This window comes from Gopherus evgoodei, chromosome 9 (assembly GCF_007399415.2).
Source record: "Gopherus evgoodei ecotype Sinaloan lineage chromosome 9, rGopEvg1_v1.p, whole genome shotgun sequence".
NCBI classification, from domain to species: domain Eukaryota; kingdom Metazoa; phylum Chordata; order Testudines; family Testudinidae; genus Gopherus; species Gopherus evgoodei.
Genome location: NC_044330.1, coordinates 34,251,121 through 34,273,953, shown reverse-complemented (window position 1 = coordinate 34,273,953; position 22,833 = coordinate 34,251,121). Strand labels below are relative to the sequence as shown.

General features: G+C 43.0%; 1 protein-coding gene across 7 annotated transcripts in view; it reads right to left on the bottom strand.

The window, feature by feature from the left end:
* Positions 1-1,268: 1,268 nt before the first annotated feature.
* The window catches only part of TRIP12 (thyroid hormone receptor interactor 12), a 177,497-nt gene continuing 155,932 nt past the window's right edge, over positions 1,269-22,833 (bottom strand). For all 7 annotated transcript variants that reach the window (XM_030575536.1, XM_030575537.1, XM_030575535.1 and 4 more), the window contains 5 exons: positions 17,628-17,792; positions 13,005-13,118; positions 5,000-5,094; positions 4,620-4,723; positions 1,269-3,475 (listed from right to left, as the gene is read on the bottom strand). In XM_030575536.1, the coding sequence (XP_030431396.1) occupies positions 3,279-3,475; positions 4,620-4,723; positions 5,000-5,094; positions 13,005-13,118; positions 17,628-17,792 (675 nt within the window). In that variant the 3' untranslated portion in view covers positions 1,269-3,278. The remainder of the gene's footprint in view (positions 3,476-4,619; positions 4,724-4,999; positions 5,095-13,004; positions 13,119-17,627; positions 17,793-22,833) is intronic.

Below are 22,833 nucleotides of genomic sequence, written 5' to 3'. Positions count from 1 at the left end.
AGCTATGCAGATGTAAATTTCCCAGTGTAGACCAGCCCAGAGTTTTATTTTTTTAGCAAGCACTGAACACCTGAAGGGATAAGAAGTTAAATTTAAGAGAGCAATCTGCATATGAAGAAAATCTTTAAATCTAATGAGTTAAAATTTGCCATTATGCATTACTTTTTATAGGTTTACTCTTTTTATATTATCTGTACATGCTTTATGGGGAAGTTTTAAGAGCTATAATGCAAGTTTAATTATAAAAAAATTGCTTATAAATTGAGTGATTTTAGAGACCAGGATGTGATAAGATTAATGCCTTTGACAAGCACTAGGTCTAGAGTCGACAGGATTTCTAAGGCCTTGTCTACCTGGTGTAACGTAAGGAGTTAATTTAAAAAACAGATTAGTCACAAGTGAAAAATCCTTTATAGAAACTTATACCAGAATAAGTCTGCCTTTTTGCAGTTTAGTTTCTTGTGTGGAAAGGGGCATAAACTAGAATAAATATATTCACACAGTATGTATGTGGGGTGGGGGGCTATACATGTATAAAACCAGTACAATTTAACCAGGTAGATAAGGCCTAAATTTCTCAGATTGCAAAGAACGTTACTCCTGAACTATAACCACACTGCTAGCAGCTTTACTGCTAAGCAGACTGCCTATTGTATTGAATTGTATGTCATTGACAAATATCCATTAGGGATTAGGATGTGTCTGCCAAATTAAATTCTGAATGTGAATTACCCCTTCTTTGAACCCACTCTTTCTGAAAAGACTTAACCCCAGTGCATAATCTATCACCCTATAATTTTCTGAAGAAATCTTAGACATATGTTTAAAATTTAGTGCTTGTGAAAGGTGCTACTCATCATGGAAACTGCAGTCTTCAGTTTATCCACAAAAGAGGTACAGCAGTCACAGGCCATGAAGACTTCCCCACACTGCCTCGCCAATGTGCCTCAATACTGCCCTGGAACAAATTTACAGGGCTACCATCAGTTCAGTTTTGAAGCCCAATCAATCTGTGGTCTATCCACTGACACAAAATATCAGTCAATGCTAAACTCTGGTATTAATTTTGTGAAGTGAACATTCATCCACAAGCAAATGGACTGAGACCACCATCTTGTTTTCACATAGGCCATTGAACAGTCACCAGATTGCACAGGACCAGACTGTAATAGACTTTCAGCTATCAGACAATGGCTCTTTCAAATTTGAAAACTCCTCAAGTCAATGAAAGCCAGATTCTGTAGGGAGACAACGTGGGTAAAAAAATATCAATACAGATGATATTTTAATACAAAATATTAGCTTTTTACACAAATCAGTTTTTTTTAAAATATAGAACCTTAAAAAATGAACAAGTTGCTATCCACACACTATAAACACGCATCTTTGTGCTCAGTTTGATCAAGTTTTCAGAACAATTTTAAACACCAGTCCATATTTTAAACACTGCCTTTAACTTACGAAATCTTTGCCACATTCTGCACTACCAATATTATATGTACAGTGTGAAGCGCCTTCATTCAGTTTTAATATGATAGTTAAACTGCTCAGTTATCAGATTCTTTGTGCAATGATTTCACATTCGACTGCTCATGACAAGTTTGCATTACAGTTCTGTGGTACCTGGTTTGAGCAACCACATGTAATTCTGTGAATTTTAGCTGTAAAGAATGTCAGTTACATGTATTGAAATACATTTTTTCAAAGTACAAGTTTTTCAGCTAAATAAAAAAATTATTCGTTTAGGGGAAATTTTAACTGATTAACCAGAGTTTTCAACAATTGCTATGCACTGAAATTAATTTTGATTTCTCAAAGTTGAATAAAGTAATTAGCTATTTATCAGATTTTCATAGAGATGAACTATAGCATGTGCATCTCAGGAATGTTTGGAATAGTCCATTTGTTTTTGAACCAGTAGAAAGGAAATTGTTTCCTTCCTCTTTATCCACCATTATCTAAGTTAAATAGCAGATCTTACAAACTCTTCTTTTAATAGTAAATCATCCACAACATGTGGGCAGATAGCCAAGGAGATTTAAGATGATTTACTTGTGTTGAAATAATTTACACAATTGAACTTATGCATACAGTACAAAACTATGAGCAAAAAGGTGAAGCAAACTTTTTTTATTTATATTCAGGTAAAAACATTAACCTGATGAAGTAAATTATTGCAGATTTGAGAAATCAGCACATAAAACAGTTGGACAGAGCATTGCTTACAGGTGCTTTATCTGTGTCAAAAGACAAAGGCTGAACTGTTTGTTCCAAGCTAGCACTAGGGGGCAAAGAGGGAGGCTAGAAAAGTAAACATGAACTGAAGTCAAGAATAAGAAATGTTTGTTTACTTGAACAGGGAATAAAACTGCTAATTTGTCTTTTAAAAAACTATACATCAATTTGAAATGTTCTGGCCTTATAATAATAAATAATGGCCAGCCCAGTCTGTTGATTTTTCAACTACACAGAAGAAAGGAATTCTTCCCAGCCTCTGGGTAAGAGGCTTTTGTTGCCTGAATCACTGTGTAAACAGTCCTAGAGTGTCATCTGGTAAAGACTGTAGCCAATATATCCTACTACTACGTTAAAACTAAGCTCTACCTAATTACAAAGGCTGAATTATATTGACAATATATATTTTTAATTCAGTAAAATTTAAATTATATCTTAATTTGAGAGAAAACATGGAGCAATAAATGCCCATGCTAACCAAAATGTAACAATTGAGTGTTGCACACAAAAAAGAACCAAGTGAATTGCACATCAGACAATACAAGAGGAAGGGAAAAATCAGAGGCATGTGAAGGTACACAGAACTAGTCTACTAAACTAGATTTGTCAAATACATGTGTATTTTAATTTCTGTACTTATGTACAAAACTTGTCTTTGGAGGAAAAAACTGCAGACTTAGCTAGATGGATACACACAGCCCAATATTAAACTGCACAGCGACATTTATTGTTCCAGCCTGGAAAAACATCCCTTTTTTAAATTTCACACAGCAAAGCAAAGTTAAAAACTTCACTCAAAGAAATGATAATTTAAACAAGAACTTGCTAAAGAAACCTTGTCACAATAACTTTTTAGGGCCTGATCACTTTAAGTCCATTGGGCCTTTAATGAATATCAACCAAGTGTCTTTGTTTATAATCTGCAAGCCGTTTTTCTACAACAAGAAGGCGTAACACGTTTCCTTGACTCAGGTGATACATTTAGAAAAGAATCATGATTTTCTCTTTGCTGTAACAGGCAGACATTGCATTTTTCATTGTGATCAGGAAAGATGGAATGACTGCTGCCCTTCTCTTGCAGCTATCAAGAGTTTTTCTCGCATTATCTCAATACTTGAATAGTCCGGCAACTTGAGATAATTCACACAAGTCATTACGGAGGGCAAGAAGTCATCTGGATTTTCTGTAGACTCAAATGTCTTGCGTACAATTGTCAGTGGAGGATTCAAACTTCGAAAGCCTAAAAGGAGGAGAAAAGATCCACTGTATTTCTCTGAACATAACAGGAAAATTGCTTTTCTTAAGAAAAAAAACTGTTTAACCTACAATTAAACTGACAGTAATTCAACACAATTCACACTCTAAATTATGACTCTTCAACCTTGGCTTAAGAATATTTTCCACATTACCACAACCTTAAATGGAAAGTAAAAAGCTAGATACTTTCAAATTTATGCCAACTAATTTTTGCTTTTTAGTTAGTGTGAAGAATCAAACTAGACAGGTCCATTTCACTTTTTGGATCTTCAGCACTGGCCCATTGCTGCAATCTATACATGAAAACTACAGAATGTAAGAAGGGCTGAAGCATATTCATTAAGATTTCATTTTATATATGAAGCAGCCAGTCAGTTAAGGAAGCTGGCAAAAATGTATTTTATCTACAATTAATTTGATTTTTTAAAGTATACGCCTTCGTAAACATGAGCATATTGAATATCAGGAGGCAGATTCCGAACAAGGACATCACATATTCTCATTTTTTCCCCTTTATTCCTGTTCCTTCAAAAAAATAGCATCTTCTTTTTATACCATTTTGCATTTTAGGATTCAGAATCTATTTTTCTTAATATATATAGTCGCATGTTTTGAAAGGAAGTCTTAGTGATTGTGCTTCCTGTAAGGAAAAACACTGCCATTTTATTATTTGGCCCACTGTAACTTATTACAAGTTGTCTCATGGTCAACAACTAACCATGAACACTGAACTGCTTTGTCACGTAGCACAATACCTGCTAACACTGATATCAGCTATGAAATAATGTACATAATCTACAGTCTCAATAATCATAATATTGTACATAATCTATAGTCTATCTTGTAAAGTTTATCAAGCAAAATTTTTATTAATGTTACTATTTAAGACATTATTTTATTAATACAAACTTCAAAGATTTTATTTAAACTATTCCAAATAGCTTATAGCACCCCAAACTTCTCTGTTAACTGACATTTCAAGTTTTGAAAATGATAGAAACAGATCGATAAGTATCTACAGAAGTGAAATAAAAAGAAATGGTTTTGAATGATTGAGAAATGCGTTAGTTGTGCTGATTATACATATAAGTGCAGACATGATGACAATATCTACTAAATATACCCACCTCCTACTGGCAGTCTAGGGCTACCGGTCACAAATTGGAGAAATAATCTTTGTTGCTCATTATCAAGACTACTAAGAATTTCAAACAGGTACTTCACAGCTCGACTAAAGAAAAAACAAAAAACAGATGTAAGCAAAAGAATAAAAAACAATATATACTTTTAGAAAATAATTGTATCACAGCATTAATGAGCATGCTCTCATGCTCAGACTACATGAATTATAAATGCTATTTTTATGAACATCGGTTTCTTCCCAAAATGTGTAAGAGGGATTGCATCACTTCATGTTCAGCAACTACAGAATGTATTTAGTGTATTTTAAGATTAATCAGATGCAACCTTTTCAACATTTGGTCTCCGAGTATCAAACCCATATTACCTGTCATGTGTATAACCATGATCTGGCCTGCAGCATTCCATTAATGTCTTTGCATCCCAAGTGTCTGTTTTACTGCCACATAGGAGCTGATCCAACTATAGATTTAAGCAGAGAGAACAGTTTTGCCCTAGTGCTGATGCAGAATGAATACCCTACATGTGGATTACGACACAAATCTATTTTCTGGAACAACATTCAGGAAAGTTACCTCTGCTCAATTGTGCAATACTACAGAGCTCATTTGACTTTAATAGCCCCATCCCAATAGCAGTTCCATTTATTGGATCCTGACATCTCCAGATCTCCTGCTATTAGTGGGCTGCATCTCTTTCTGTAGTTAGAAGCAGTCCAAACTTGTGTCTCAGGCTATCGCAATTAGCCAAGCCTGGATTTCAAATGATATTTGGGCACTTGTCTCGCAATTTTTTTTTTTTTTTTTTTAACCAGTCTTATACAACAACTAATTTCAGGGAAGTAGATAGCTTGTCTCCCAAACTTCTTTTCTAGATCTCTTCATTCCCTCCCATTTCAGGTGCACTCCCCAGGGACTTTTAAACAGGAAGGGACTGTTGCCAACAACTTAAAATGCATCCCAAAAGACAATCTGTATCACTTCATACTGTTGCCCACCAACAGAAGAACAAAATACAGCACCATATAAAGAGTAGAGGACAAAACCATAACAGTGGGAGAATCTCCCTTCCCAATGGTGAGTGAAACAGTGTGATGCTGTAGATAGCTGAGAATGGAATTGAATTTTGGCCAGTTGGTGGTACTTCTATGTAAAAGCACTATCACAATAAGAAATATAGAAAAAAAAATAAATCAGAATAAGTAGCTACATGTCTCAACTTTAAAGGAACCCCACATTACCATGCAGCGCATAAAGAGGAAAATTAAAATGCAGCAATTCAGCAGAGCTCCTTTGCCATTTCTTCATGAAATTTAGAGGTGACGGTATATGTAGAAAGAGAAAACCTAAGATACGGCTTTTCCTGTTCATCCACTCATCTAACATGCTTATCCAGGCTCACTGCAATCACTACAACTCCAGAAGAAGAGAGGATATTGACAATTGCAATCTTGCCCCACACATATCCATTCCAAATGCTGCTGCAAAGATCATTCCCCTGTTTTGTCTGTCACCCTATAAGAACGACCATACTAGGTCATCTAGCCCTGTACCCTATCTTCCAACAAAAACCACAAGGAGTCCAATGGAACCTTAAAGACTAACAGATTTATTTGGGCATAAACTTTCATGGGTATGAAACCCACTTCTTCAGATGCATGGACTGAAAGTGACCCAAGAAGAGAAGGGAGTACCTCACAAGTGGAAAACCAGCATATCTTCCAACAGTGGCCAATGCTAGGTGCCCCAGAGGGAATGAACATCATCATCATCAAGTGATCCATCCCCTGTTGCCCGTTCCCAGGTTCTGGCAAAGAGGCTAAGGACACCATCCCTGCCCATCCTGACAAATAGTCATTAATGGATCTATCCTCCATGAAAGGACAGTTACCTGTTCCGTAACTGGTGTTTGAGATGTGTTGCTCAGCTGTATTCCACAGTAGGTGTGCGTGCTAGCCACGTGCACCGGTGCCGCAAGTTTTCCCCTTAACATTACCCATACTGGGGGAGCACTGCTGTGACCCCTGGAGTGGCGCCTCTATATCGTGCTATAAGGGGAGCTGCGCACTCCCCCCACCCTCGATTCCTTCTTGCCAGAGGGGCATGAGGGCAGAATGTGGAATACACCTGAGCAACACATCTCGAAGAACGCCAGTTACGGAACAGGTAACTGTCCTTTGAGTGATTGCTCATGAGTATTCCACAGTAGGTGACTCCAAGCTATATCTGATGGAGGTGGGTAGGAGTTTAAGGGTTTCCGGGACAGGGTGCCACCCTACCAAACCCAGTGTCATCCAGTGTTTGAGAGACGATCGCATAATGCGGAGAAAAAAAGGTGTGGACAGAGGTTCACGTGTCAGCTCTACATATGTCCTGGATAGGGACGTGAGCTACACAGGCGGCCAACGAGGTCTGAGCTCTCATAGAATCCGCCTTAACAAAAGGCGGCAGGGGAACCCCTGCCAGGTCATAACGTGTGTATGCACGAGGTGATCCAGCAGGAAAGGTTCTGGGTGGAAATTGGTTGCCCCCTCATACGTTTGGCTGACAACACACAGCTGTGAGGATTTCCGGAACGGCCTGGTACGGTCCAAGTAAAAGGCCAGTGCCCTACGCACATCTAGCGTCTGTAGGTGGCATTCCTCATTGGAGGAATGGGACTTAGGACAGAGTACCAGTAGGAAAACATCCTAACCCTATGGAAGGTGGAGACCACCTTTGGGAGAAAAGCAGGGTGTGGGCAAAGCTGGACCTTATCCTTGTGGAAGACCGTATACGGGGGTTCCAAGGAAAAAACCCTAAGCTCTGAGACACAATGAGCTGATGTGACAGCAACAAGGAATGCTACCTTCCATGACAGGTGGGACCAGGAACACATGACCAAGAGTTCAAAGGGAGGACCTGCGAGGCAGGATAACACTACGTTTAGATTCCATTGCAGGACAGGGAGCATGGCACATGGAAATGAACGATCCAGGCCCTTTAAAAAGCAGGTCGTCATATGGTGGGAAAGATCGAGTGGCCCTGTACTGCGGAGTGGAAGGCTGATATGGCCACCAAATGCATCCTGACAGAGGCAGGCGCTAGCCCTTGGGTCCTAAGGGACAGGAGATAATCGAGAATGAGTTGGAGTGATGCGGACGATGGGGAGGTTCCCCACTCCCCCACCCACCTAGAGAACCAGGACCATTTGGTTAGGTATGTCCGTCATGTGGACGGCTTTCTGCTTTCTAACAGAACTTGTTTGACGTTCTCCAAACATCTCCCCTCTCCTCATCTAGCTATGGAGCAACCACACATCCCTCCTCCTGGGAGAGGAGATCCAGGCGAAGCAGCAGCCTCCGCGGGGGTGCCGCTAAGAGTTGCAGGAGGGTTCCATACCAATGTTGACGGGCCCATCCAGGGCTATGAGGATGACCCGCATCCTGTCTGCTTTTACTTTCTGCAGGACTTTGCCTATTGGGGGAGTGGTGGGAAGGTATAGAAAAGCTGGTCTGACCACCAAAGGAGGAAGGCGTCCGAGATTGCTACCTCCAGTTCTGCTCCAGGGAGAAGCAGGAAGGGGGGCATCGATTCTGGTCGGTTGCAAAGAGGTCGACCTGGGAGCTCCTCACTCTTGGAAGAGCCACAGGACCACCACCCAGTGGAGAGACCACTCGTGTTGGTGGGGAAAACCCTGCTGAGGTGATCAGCTCACACACTGAAGACGCCGAGTAACTGGAAGGCTCTCAGAGAGATATCGTGGGCTATACAGAACTCCCATAGGCTCATGGCTTCCAGGCACAGAAGCGTGTGCCCCCTATCTGTTGATGTAATACACTGCAGTGGCATTGTCCGTGAGGACTCTGACCACCTTCCTGCGAAGGTTCGCACTGAAAGCTACGCACGCCAAGCATATCACCCGCAGTTCCCTGACGTTTATGTGCAGGGATAATTCCAAGGACAACCATCTCCCTTGGGTTTTAATGTCCCCTATATGGGCTTCCCAGCCCAGGTCTGAGGTATCCGACACCAGGTCCAGTGAGGGGGGAGACTTCTCGGAAGGAGATCCCTTGTAGCATGTTGCATGGGAGGGACCACCATTGCAGGGCAGCCACTACGTGGGGCAGTAATGAGACAACCTTGTCCAGCTCATCCTTGACCTGGGAATACTGGGAGGGCTAACCAGAGCTGGAGGGGCCTCATTCTGAGCCTGGCATGGCGAACCACAGTTGTGCATGCTGCCATGTGACCAAGAATCTGAAGGCACGCACTCACCATCGTCACCGGGAATGCCGTGACTGAGATGATGAGACCTTTGAGGGTCTCTAATCTGTTCCGGGGAAGAAAGGCTGTGGCCTCTGAGTCCAGAAGAGCCCCTATGAATTGTATGCATTGAACTGGAACGAACGTAGACTTGGCCTCGTTCACCACTAGGCCGAGATCTGCGCACGTGGACAGAAGATGACACACCTGGGCCTGTACCTGGGACTGAGAGTTGCCCTTGAGGAGCCAATCATCTAGGTAAGGGAAAATTTGTACCCCTTTCCTCCGGAGATAGGCTGCTACGACTGCCATACATTTGGTGAAAACCCTGGGGGCCATGGAAAGGCCAAATGGAAGGACCGTGAACTGGTAATGGTCCCCCCACCCACCAGGAATCAGAGGAAACGCCTGTGCCCCTCAAAACTATGGATATGAAGTACACGTCCTCGAGATCCAGGGCTGCAAACCAATCCCCCGGGTCCAGGGAGGGGATGATAGAAGCCAGGCATACCATACGGAACCTGTAGCGGACTATAAAATTGTTGAGATCCCCATAGGTCTAGGATGGGCCTGAGCCCCCCTTTGCCTTCGGGATCAGGAAATACCGGGAGTAGAAGCCCTTGCCCTGGAATTCTACTGGTACCCATTCCACCGCCCCCAGGCGGAAGAGGCACGCCACCTCCTGGTCTAGGAGGCAGGCATGTTCCAGACCCCTGAGGCTCACATAGAGATGGGGGTGGTGGGGTGAGGTGAACTGTAACATGTAGTCCTTGGAAATGGCGTTGAGGACCCACCGGTCTGACGTTATGGGACCACTCCACTCGAAAGACAGATAAACGGTTGCAGAACACAAAACTTTATGAACTGGGGGGCTTCCCTGGCAATAGACCCGGTGGCCCCCCACAAAGTCAAAACCACCTCCTTCCCTGCCTTTTGCCCTTCGAGGGGCCAGGCCACGGGGACGAACAGGACTGATGCTGGAACCTGCATCTCTGTTCCCTCGGTCTCTTAGGCGGGGGTTCGTATCTGCTCTGAGTAGGAGGGGCCGAAGTTTGCAGCCTAGGCTTGTCCTTTGCTGGAGGGACTTACAGGCCCAAGGTTTGCAGAGAGTCTTTCATCCCATTCAGACGGACATCAGTTTGGTCTGCAAACAATGCTTTCCCATTGAAGGGAAGGTCCTGCGTCAACGACTAGGACTCCGGACAGTCTAGACAGGAGAAGCCACGACGCCCTGTGCATGTATATGGCGGAGGCCATTGAACTGGCAGCCGCGTCCGATGCCACCTGGAGGGCTGCTGATGCTCCTTCCTCTACCAGAGCCCTGAATTCCTTTTTGAACCTCTCCTCCCGGACAAACTTTGGTAGGGACTCCCATAAGCAAAAGTCATATCGACTCAGAAAGACTTCGTGGTTGGCCACCCTAAGTTAGAAACTTGTGGAGGAATAAGCCTTCTTGCCAAATGTGTCCAGTCTCCTGGCATCTTTGTCCTTGGGAGTGGGCGTGGGCTGACCGTAACATTCCTGGTGGTTCACTGACTCCACCACCAGGGAGTTAAGTGCCTGGGGGGAATACAGATATTCGTGGCCCTTAGGGGGCACAAAATATTTCTTCACTGCTTTCCTGGAGATGGGAGCCAAGGAAGCAGGGGTTTGCCACAGGGTAGTTAAGATGTTGGCTACTTCCCTGGTGGAGAAGTATGGGCACCTGGCTCGGTGCCGAGGATGACAGCACATTAAAAAGAGTCCGACTGCACCTTCATCTCCTCAGCCTGGAGCTGAAGATTGGACGGCACCCGCTTGAGGAGCTCTTAGTGAGCCCTGAAGTCTTCCTGTGGGATGGGCAGCGGTGCCGCTATGGCATCCTCTGGTGCTGGCGAGGAGACTGGCATGGAGCCTAGGGTGTCACGTGGTACTGGCGAGTCGATCCCCAGGTCAGAGTCTAGGCACAGTGCCGTCAGCTTGGGACCCACCGATTTCTCCCTCTGTCGAGGAGGGGAGGCTGAGGGGGATCTCATTTGGGTAGGCATCTGCGGCCACAGTACCCATTGACACCATTGCCCTAGCCACAGTGTTCCATGCCACTGTCCAACTTGAGTGCTCATCATCGGTACTCATCCAAGGTGCTGCTGCTGTACCAGCCCTGGCGGCCGGAGCTACGAAGCTTCAATGCCGGAGAATCTCGAGAGGAGTTCTGAGAGCGGGAGCGGGAATTCGAATTGGAAAGTCTATGTTGGTGGTGTCGGGATTGGCTCCAGGAGCTGCGGCGTGAGGAGGAGTGTTGGTGCTGCTTATCCCGGTGCCTGCATCCCCAGTCGTGGGGTGGGGAGGAGCTCCAAGGTTCCTTCATGGGCGGCGAGCCGGTCAGCCTGAGCGGGGTAGAGGGCTGGCGCGGGCTGTGGGAAGACCGCGTTGAGCAAGACAGCGAGCGGTCCTCGGAATGGGGACTGTGCCGCACTGGGGAGGGCTGTTGTGCTCCCAGTGGTGGCTTCCCTCGAGACCGGGGACCTGCCTCAGGTGGCGCCCCGGGTACCAGGAGGGTTAAGATGTCACACACGGCGTGTACAGCCTCCGGAGTCAACAGTATCCTCTCTGCAGAGGAGGCACGTACGGATGGGACTGGGCTGCTCCGATCAACACGAGTCAGAAGCCTGGGTCCCAAGAGGGATCGTGGGGTGCCCAGCTCGAGTCCAGCCTCACACCTATCTTTGTCTTGGTGCCGCTGAGTCTTCCCCTGCTTCTTGGAACGGGAGCGGTGCTGGCTAGTGAAGGGGACTTCACTCCATACCGAAGACGCGGTGCCGGGCGTCGAGTCTGTTTGGAGTGCCGGTGCTGGGCCCAGTGCTGATTCTGTGAGGATCCGCAGATCAGTCGAGCCCCGGACTAAGCAGGAGAGGGACATTAGACTTCATGCTCTCATACAGCGCTCACTTACGTGGCTCTCCCCCAAGCAACGAGACACTGAGTATGCGGGTCGCTTCCTGGCACAGAACTGTGACTAAGGCTAACTAGAGAAGCTGCAGCAAGGCTGGAGCACGAAGTTCTGACTACCTTCACTGGCGGCAAGAAGGAACTGAGCGTGGGGGGGAAGTGCACAGCTCCTCTTATAGCATGATATAGAGGTGCTCCCCCAGTACGGGTACTGCTAAGGGAAAAACTTCCAGCACCGGTACACCCACATGGAATACACATGAGCACTCACTCGAAGAACTTATCTAGTTCTTTTCTGAAGAACACTCTGAGTTGTACCCCCGGCCCACACACACTTCTCCTTTACAACCTATCCCAGTCCTACCCATCATAATCCTACCTATCATTTCTCAGTACACTGTTAAAATGTCAGCTCCTCCCTCTAGTAAGTCAACGATGCCAGGCTTCATTACCCACGTTACATTTTTAAACAAGCACCTTTGTGCTTTCTCCCCCCTGCTGCCCCTAGCCATTGGAAGAATCTCCCTGTAAACAGCCACAAAGCTACCTCACTGTCTCCCCTCAAGTCCTTCCATTGCCTATAAAAACCATCACAATGATTAGGCAATGGGCATGCTGTGTCCACTGCCTACCATACGGATCAGTACTGTCTCATTGTTTCCTTATGCTCCCACATCCAACTATAACCACCTGCTGTCTCTTCTCTTATACTTAGTTATAAGATCTTTGGAAGCAGGGACTGTCTTTGTTCTGTTTGTACAGCACCTAGCACAACAGGGTCCTGGTCCATGTCTACCACCATTAGTTGCTACCACAATATAGAAAAAGTTATGAAGTTTCTTGATTCCTAGAAAGTGTCCTCCAACAAACTAGGAATGCATAAATCGAAAAGTTTGCATTTAGAGTGGATCTATAAGTTTCTTTGGGAAAAAGTTATAATATATTAAATTTGATACTGCAGAAAAGAAAACCCACCACCAGAAATACTAATTAGAACTACTATTAAACTACATGACAAATGTAAGTACATAGTTTAAAACTCACTGAATTGTCTTGATACATGAGTTTCATAAATATATCACCCTATTTGTGAGAGAACTGCACAATAACCTCTCCATAACTAAATATGGGGATAAAAATGTAGATTAATATTGATCTATATAACTGATTGCTATGAGTTACAAATTCACATCTACCAACCTCTTCAGGATAGAAGTACTGAAGATGAGTGAGGGGGAAGACTGATTCAAATCCATCTCTAAATGAGTCAAATTGTCTGGAAACACCTTCATTTAGTGCCCAGAATATAACCAGCTGTAAAAACAAAAAAAAAAAAAAAACACACACACACAATAAGTGAACAGGCTATGAGAAGCTATGTGAATATTCAACAGTGGAGTTACACAAGGGATATGATGAGTTGGCAAAAGAATCAAGAACATAACCACATGTCTATATAAAGATGTGTGAACCTGAGCTTGATTGAGCAGGTGCTATACAATGTTGCCCCACTTCTGTCACCTCTCACCAGCCCAACACCAGCCACTCAGCAGTTGCACATTTGTTGTACCAATGCAACACAGTTGTACCTGGAAAGGGAAAACAAATTCCCCCAAAGACCGATATGTCACACTAAATTTAACTGAAAGTTGGTTACAAGATATGTTTAAGAACCAACTGGATAGTAAAATATTGACCTGTATAATCCTTCAAAAATGTGCAAATGAGACATTTTAAAACAGAGAATTTGTTTTAACTAGTTTAATAGAAATTGGATACATCTTCTTGTAAAACAGTAAGTCTTCAAGATGTACTTATCACACTAACAAATAGATGTTCCCCTGCTTCTGAAATCAGATACAGACTTCAATTCAAATCCTATTTAAAAATCATTTGAAATACATTATGAAGTTAGAATACCATGTACAATATTTCCCCAAAATTGAGGTAAATATTTATTAAGCATTTAAAGTGCTCAGCCAAGCTTAGTTTATTAAAGAGGGTATATTAAAAAAAAGTTGTATAAGTCATACTTCCTATAGTCAAAACACTGAACAGCACAACACCTACAATCGATCAAAATCAAGATAAAGTTAAAGTTAGTTATTTTTCCCCTCAGGAAATAGAATTGTGTTGAAATGTATCCTTCTGAAGATTTCTATATCAGAAATCTTTATTCTACTGAATAAATTTTGAGGCTAGATATGCATAGGTTGGTTTTATAATGTGACTATTAATGAGAAGAGAAACCTGGGAGAATTTTACTCCCAATATCCCACAAGGTTTAACAGTTTATTGGACTTCACAGAAAGTAAATACAAAGAGGAGGAAAAAACTGATAGTGGATTCCATTCATTATGAACCTGAGAAACTTCCAGTGGTCTGGATAGATCACTATATGGATGGAAGTGTCCTTTAAATCAAGGGCAACACACTAGTCATCCTATTCCAGGGAATACAAAACTTTATTTTCTTCAGGTACTTATTTAACTCTTGGATCCAAAATAGGTCTGAGACCACCTTTTGTTTTTGGAATAATAAAATCCCTTCCCTCCACAACAGAAAAACATCCTCTATAGCCCTGCTAGAAGGAGAGATTGGACCTCCACGAACCGTCCCCGAAGAGGGACATGGAAGGGTGGTGGGAACGAGGGATACAAACAAATTGAAGAAAATACCCTAAGACTGCTGGGCTTAGGACTCTCCAATGCGATATGACAGGAGTCCAAACACGAAGGACGTGCGATAGAAGATTAGCAAAGATATGGATAGGAACAGATGCACTTGTAGTTAGTTGTATGCTGCCCTTGACAAACCTGTCAGAATTCGTGCTTAGACTGGACTGCTAGTTGAAAGGAGGGGGGAGATGTCCTGTAATTCCTGCCCCTTTTTCTCAGCAGGTCTTGGGGCTGAGGTATAAAGCTCTGATACCTGAGTCTGCTGGTGCTGGAACTGCTTCCTCTTTGTTACTGGTGTAAAGATTCCAAGTGACTTCAGTGTTGCTCTGGAACCTTTTAGGCTATATAGCCTATCGTCCCATGTTATCCAAAAAAAGAGGAAGGGACCCTCAAAGAACAAGTCTAGGATGGTCTGCTGTATTTCAGCAAGGAGACTGGAAGACTGCATTTATGAGCACCTCCTCATAGGACAGATACCATGGATTGAGATGCTGAGTCTGTTGCATCCAAGCCACCACTTGCCCTCCTCTACCATCAGAATGAACTCTTGCCTGGAGTCCTCTAGTAGCATGGTATTTGAACTTCAGGATGTTTTCCCATAGGGGGAAGTTGTGGTAACTTAGGAGAACTTGCTGATTCGCAATTCTGAGTTGTAGGCCTCCTGACAAATAAAAGGTTTATAAGCAAACAAATCCAGCCTCTGATTCTTCACTACCCTTTGGTGTCAGCACTTAGTGCCTTGTCTCTCACGCTCATTAACAGCTGCCATCACCAAAGAGCTTGGGGGCAGTTGAGAGTAGAGTTATTCTAAACCCTTAGAAGAGTCTAGTATTTCCCCTCTGTCTATTTAGCCATATGGAAGAAGGGGTCTGTCAAAGTGTTTTGAGTGGCTCCACAACTACTCTGTCAGTCAGTAGTGCCATTCAGGAGGGCCCTAGAGACGCTAACGTGTCAACTAGCTTGTTGGATTTCTCAGAAATCTCTTCCACTTGAATGTTTAGCACCAAAGCCACTCTTAAGAAGTTATTGGTAAGCCTGTAATCCTCCAGTGATGGTGAATCGCTCATCTCTATACAGCCTCACACAGTCTTTAGGAAGACAATGCACTAGGTCACTGAGGCAATGACTAATATACCTCTGATGGTAGAGGAACCGTTTGAGTAATCTGCAGCTGCATCTGAGAACGTTGACTGTGGTGCTAATGATCTTGTGCACCCTTAAAAGTCAACTCAAAGGTGAAGGGAGACAAACCAACTGTGTTTATTAAAGCCACTGATGTGGTGGTGGGCCCCATGGTTGTGCAGGCCATTGTCCCTTGTAATGTGGCCAGTGCTGAGACTGCTGTGACATCCATGGACCATACTGATGGAGAGTAAGCTTCCCTTTTAGTATGTGACACAAGACCCCACTTACTAATCCAATGAAGATGACTCCAAGTCCTGCAATAGCGGTGGAGCAGAATCTGTGTGGACAGGAGACAGTTAAAGTCAAACTTGGGGATGGTGGTACCAGGCTTGCCCCTGAAGTGTACTGGCCTCTTAGGTACTGCACACTGTTCCAGAGCTAGTATAGGAATTAGTTTCTGGTACCAGTCAAAACCCTTCCTGTACCACAGGAGATACCAGTACCAAAAGATCCAGCGAACTGCTTGAGACAGCATACATCTTTGGCATTGTCAGTACCAGAATTGGGTCTTATGTTTAGTGTCTTTGTATAGCAACTTCTGGGGCCAGCCATGACTGACCTGGTATAGGTTCTGGAGTCAATGAACCCCCTTTTAGCAGAGGAGCTCTCAGGGGAACACTTCCCTTCAGAGCCCCTCCTGGTGTCATTGTTTCTAGGTGGCCACAGTACTGAAGGTCTTGCTGAATGAGGTCTGCATCTCTTCACTACAGAATGTGATGCTATAGACATCTTGGGAGATGCACTCTGTAGTGATGGTGCCTCTTTTGGAGTATGCTCTGAACACGACTGCTTCACCATCTACGTCCTCAAGGACGCACAAGGACACCTGGGGTACCCAAGGACACCTGGGGTACAAGTCCCTCAGTGGGACACTTCTCGTCAAAAGAATCTGAACTCAAATGCATGGGGTGGCATGCATATGGACAAAGCACTCAGACTCCAAATGCATGGGAGTAGAAAACTTGACTACGTACATCAGACAGAAGTCCGAGAACTAAATTTTTGTAAGTGTATTACCTCTCTCCCCTTTTCCAACAGAAGTGTTAGAAACTGATCACCACAGCATTTCTGATACAGACACTCCCAGGGTTACGCAAGACCTGACTTACACAAACCCACACTTACAGAAAAAGTTCCATAAGCTAGAAATAGGAGGTCTGGTGGGGGTGGGGTTGTGTAATGGTCGGAGAGGCGTTTCCAACTTATGCAAAATTTGAGTTACGCAAGGCATTCCAGAACAGAACACGTGTAAGTCAGGGAGCGTCTGTATTGCTTATTTAAAGTTGCAAGTTTACTTCGGATTTGTGCAGTAGAAAATTGGGGGTGTTTAATCTACTACCATGTATTACCATCTGGAATATTCTGTGGAAGCGAGTTCTGAAGTGAACATGAGTGCTATTTTTCTTGTCGCCTTTAACATAAGATTTTATAAAACCAGTTGCTAGGGTGGACGAAAAAGTGATTCAAGCAGAATTCCGAAGATTCGCCTTCCACATACTGTCTGGCTTACAGAGGTACAGTCCTAAAGTCATTTCAGAAGCCAATAATCTTGTGTAGCAGTGTTTTGCACTACTAGTCCAAAGTATTGGTTCACTACTTGACCCAGTAACTTCTGGCTTTGTTTTCAGAGGTGCTGAGAACCCACAGTTCCCAGTGAAAAATCATGCCATTTATGACTACATTTTCCATGGATACAAAGCAAGTTTTCTGAAACCTTAAGGAACAGATTCTCCTACAGCACAAAAACTTCCTTAGAAGTTAGTTGAGTTGTGTATTACTTAAACTCAAAGTATTTGTGCTAATTTCTTATCAGGGCATTCAGACCATTAGAAGCAACCAGTTGAAAAGTACTACTGCTATGACCAATTTGCAAAAAACAAGCAATTAAAATATATCTTAAAATAAACTATAAGATAGGAAGAGTTATGTGAAAATTAAAAAAGTCACAGCTTTTACATACTCTGAGATACTCTTCTAAATTGTGGATGGTGACAGGTATATCTTTTCCCCCTTTTTTCAGCTCTATATTGGGAAACCCAGGTAATGTGAAATCCAGCCCTAGATCTTCCACTGAGCAGCCATTCATATTGAGGGTCTCCAATGCACACTGTAAACTTTCTTTGGTCTAAAAAAATTGAAAATGAAAGCCAGTGAGAATTCAGTCACTTACGTTAGTTTATCAACAAATTATTTAACATTCTAACACATGTAATATTGATTACTAAAACACACAATATTCATTGCAGTACAATGACTGAAACAGATCAGATACAGATTACAGTACTTTTTGTTCCCCTTTAATCTTGTTTTATATACATTAAAAAAGTTAATGAATCAAGAGAGTCAACAACATCATCTGCCTTGACTGTGAACAAGTCTGGAAGATGGCTGAAGCACAGTTTTGCTAATGTTTCTGGAATTACTTTAAAGAAGAATCAGCCAGCTAGGAAAGGTTAGTGTGAAAAAACAAAAAAGGGCTTTATTTTAAAGCAGACTAAAAAAACTGAGTCTAAAAAAGAGCAGAAGCCATCAATTTAAACACCAAGAATTACATTGATTTTCTGATGAGAGACATTTGTTACAGTAAATGAGAGCTACAATACAGCATACATACTATTTTCAATCTCTTTATTGTTGAGAAATTAAAATAGCATCGAGGGAGAGAAGAGAAACTTCTGCATCTAATAGTAAGTTCTCATGTGCATGACAATCATAACTCAGGAGTCAAACGGAGTACTACTAGTTCCTATTGGGAGTTGGGGAACAAATTTGCTGCCAACTTATTGGCAACTAAGTTGCATCCAAGTATGTTTTTTAAAGAAACACCTTTCAAAATGTGAGGAATAGGTAAGTTTGTAGATTCTAAAAAAAGTGAGCACACATGTAAAAAGTCTACCACGATTCTCCTCATTAGAATGTTGGTGATATTTATGGTTGATAGTGGAGAAGTCCACAGAAGTCTAAGAATACACATATTGTGAAGGACATGTGCAAACAAATAAAACTGAATATGAGTATTTATTGCACAAATCTGCAAACTAACAGATTACACCACGGGTTTCCATAAAGAGTTTCATAAAGAACACAGGAGGTGCCTTTGCTGCATTACAAGAAAAACAGAACTAAGTAGCCCAATAAAAGCTTAGCATTTTGGGTTCTCAAAGCTTAATAGGGACTTTTCTTGCAAAAGATAAGGAAGCCCTGGTGTAAAAAAATCCTTTAAGGTGAACTAAAGTTTTAAATTAGTGAAAACTGTTTACAATTTTAAGTTAACAGAACATGCATAGGCCTACGCATTTTAAACAAGACATCACAGTTGAAAGTCATCTCCACCTTTACTTATTTGACTAGACCCAAGTGCGCTGTTCTGAGTTTCTTTCAACAGTTGATGCTATCACTAACATCTAAAGCAGTGCAGGGAAGCCCTTCAGTTCACCTTTAAATCTGTTATTTACGCATATGTCTACCCTATGAGATAAGAGATGTGATTCCAAGATCACACAGACATACTGAAACAGTCTCATCTGAGCTAGCATGCTAAAAATAATGGTGTCTACCACAGCTGCAGCACAAGTTAGCTGTCCAAGTACCAGGAGGTTGAGGGGGGTTTATACTTGAGCTAACTAGCCCATGCTGCTCCTGCAGCTGTGCTTCTATTTTTAGCATACCAGCCCAGTGAGGAGCTAATGTGACTATGTGCAGGAGAGCTGAGAATCACACCTCTAGCTCAGAACATAAGCAGACTAAGGCTAAATGACTACAGGTTTCTCAAACTACAATTCCATCACTAACAGTTTTTCTAGCATTAATTTTGTTGACACCTTTAAAATAAAGGTCATGAACTACTGTCTAAGAGAAAAACTGCTTGTTAACTCATCTCTGGAAGTATCAAAACACTACTACAGTATTACTGGCTCATGTACTTTCTGACATGTGGCACTGAGATGGTGATGCTTGTTAACAGCTTTTCCCTTTGAGGCACAATTAAGCATACACCTAAAGAGAGAAAATACATGTCACATCTGATGAAATATTCCTTTTTCAAGGTCCTGTAAGCCTTAAACAAGGTAATTGAATCAACTCGAGGGAAGGAGGACGAGAAAGTTTATCACCGAATGCTAATGCTGTACTTTCATACCAGGGGGAATATTACTATAGCGAAGTGACAGCTCTGCTATAGTTAAGGTTAAAACTAGCTTTTAAAGACTGACTGATCTAAGTTCTCTAAAATCCACACAATTAATCAGATTCCCATGAAATTTGGTGTTCCTCATGGGGACGTGGGGTTCTGTTAAGTGATCCAAATTTGGAGCCATTTGACCCTGGGGTTCAAAATATAGTCCCTGGGGAAAAAATCCATGCTTTTCTTAAAGTTTGCATATTCTGGCAATATTTTTTTGCCCACAGAATGGATGTCAAACTAGGGCTCAGGTCATCACACCAGGACCTCTAATGCTTGAGGTTACCACAAAAGAGTGCATGATGCCTATTAGCCCTTTGGAGGAAATTAAATTAAAGTTATTTGAAAGGGGGGTTGCTTTTCAAGTTACACTGAGCATGTGCAGAGAGGTTAGCTATCTGGAAAGGAGAGGTTACCACCTTGTACAGTAATGGGTGTTTGAGATGTTTTGTCCCTATGGGTGGCTCCACATCAGAATGTGCAAACACCTGTGCATGCTTGGAGATTTTGTCAGCAGTGTCCACAAGTCTATACCTGCATCCTACACATTCCTATGCCAGTTCGAACGTCTATAGCGAGGAGCAGACCACTGGTGCTCTAGTTCTCTCTCAACCACAAAGTCCAGAGAATGACACAAGCAGCAGGGAAGGAGGGTAGGTAATGGAGCACCTTTTGAAACAAAACCTCTCAAAGAACTAATTACTGTACAATAACCTCTCATTCAAAATATTGTCCCTATGGGTGCTCCCTGTTCCGAGATTCCCAAGCAGTACCCCAATTATGAAGGAGGGTACTCAGAAGGTACATTCAGCCAAAATCACAGAACAATCTCTACGAAGGCTGCATCTGCTCTAGAAGCATGCATGATAGCTGCGAAAATGTGTACACCAAAAACCAGTTGGCAGCTCTGCAAGTGTCTGAGATAGATACATTCTTCAGTAAGACCACAGAGGTGCATGGAAATCTGATGGAATGGTCATCACCAAAAGATGGAAGATGTACCTTTAAGACATCATTACAAGTCAAGATGCATCCCAAAACTCAGATGGTTTTTGGGTGCTCTTTCCACGATGGAAATAGAGTCTGAGAGAAGCCCTGAAGAGATTATTCCTGTTGAAGTAAAAGGCAATAGCTCTTCTTACATTAAGTGTGTGAAAACTGGCTTCCTCTCTGAGAAGCAAGGCTTGGAGCAAGACACCAGTAAACTAACATCCTGCTTAATGTGAAATGGATGCAACTTTAGGGAGAAAGCAAGGATGGGGACGTATTGTCACCTTATCAAACAGAATACCGTATATGGTGGAGCAGACATAGGAGCTTCTAGCTTACCTATCCTTCTGACCAAGATGATGGTCATGAGGAATGATGTCTTAAGGTCCCATGGTGGAGTTGGTTCTTGGACAAAAGTTTAAACAGATCCTTAATCTGTACAGTAGTCAGGTGAGCAAAGACTGAAAATCCCTCAATTGGGGGTGGAGGGGGAAGGAATGGACAATTGAAAGGCTGTTATGGCAGCCAGGTGGACCTTAATTTAGCTCAGTAATAAACTAATAGTTTTCAAATTTAGCAGGTAATCAAGAACGTGCACGAGGAGAGACTCAAGAGACAGACTGTTCCACACACTAGGCTTGAAAACATCTTCACTTCTGTAGGTAAGTTTTCCTTGTGGTGGGTTTTCTACTATTCAGCATGTACTGTGTAGACCTCTGGAGAGCAATCATATTTTACAGAGAGCCACCTAGGAGCCAGGCCCTGACACAGGACAATGAGAGGTTGGGATGGGTGATAGTGCCTGATTCTTGAGCGAGGAGGTCAACTGAAGGGCACAAAAGGTAACCGCAAGAACAAACCAGATCTGGGAACGATGCGCGTCGTGGCCATGATGTTGCTAGCAGGATGGCTACAGATCTCTCATTTAAACTTCAAGACATTGAACAATAATGGTTTTGGAGGTGAGCAGACGGCATTTCCCAACAAATTGCAGCCCCTCAAGCAGCCCCTCAAGCAGAAGTGTTGGCTCTTCGCATTGGACACAAGTGCAAATAATGTTCTCTAGGGAGACCTGGCTGAGACCTTCTGAAATACAACCATAAGTGGGAGCTGAATTACATGGTGACAGAAATACCTGCTTAGGGAGTCCACTATGATGTTCTGTACCCTTGGTAGATAAACTACTATGTGGTGGAATATGCACCAATTCCATAGTTTTACTGCACCTGTGCCTAAGTACTGGGATCTTGCTCCTCCTTGGAGATTTTTATGATAAATAGATTAGATATAGAGAGCAGCCAGTTGGCCAGCATTACTCTGAGTGATCCCGATGTTGAATAAGAAGTGATGGTAAGTGTATCAAACTGTTCTGAGTTAAAAAAAAAATACGTTGCTATGGAGAGAGATTTCTAGAGGCAGTGGGGAGTGAGGCATTTGCTCTGGGCTGTGAAGTCCTGAAAATGGGCACCCCAGACTAGCAGGGAGTCAATGGTGATTATCTGTGTGTGGAAAGGACACAAGTAGAATTTCCACACAGCTTTTGGGTATCCTTTCCACCACTTGAGGAAGTGAAGGACTGTCTGAGGTAACACCTACTTGGATAGTTAGAGTGCTTGTTGGGGATGCAGACAGACCTGAGCCAGGCTTGAAGACATCAGAAGTGTAGTTTTGACAGGAATATTATAAATATACAGGCTGCCATGCTGGCCAGAAGTTAAAGGCAAGCCCTTACTCTGGTTTGTTGGCTGTTGTAGCCTGGCAATGAGGCTGGACAATGTAGCAAACTTGTCCATGGGCGGGCAGGCATGCTTTGCCAGTAGTGGAGTCTAAAGTGGCTCTGATTAAGTCTATTCACTAGGTATAACTCTAGATTTTACCATGTTGAGATGGAGTCCCAAGAAGTGGGTAGGGGGATACGGGCCTTGTTGACAGCTGACTGCTCCTTGAGAAAAAACAGAGACAGAGACCCTTGATGAGCCAGTTGGCCAGGAAGGGA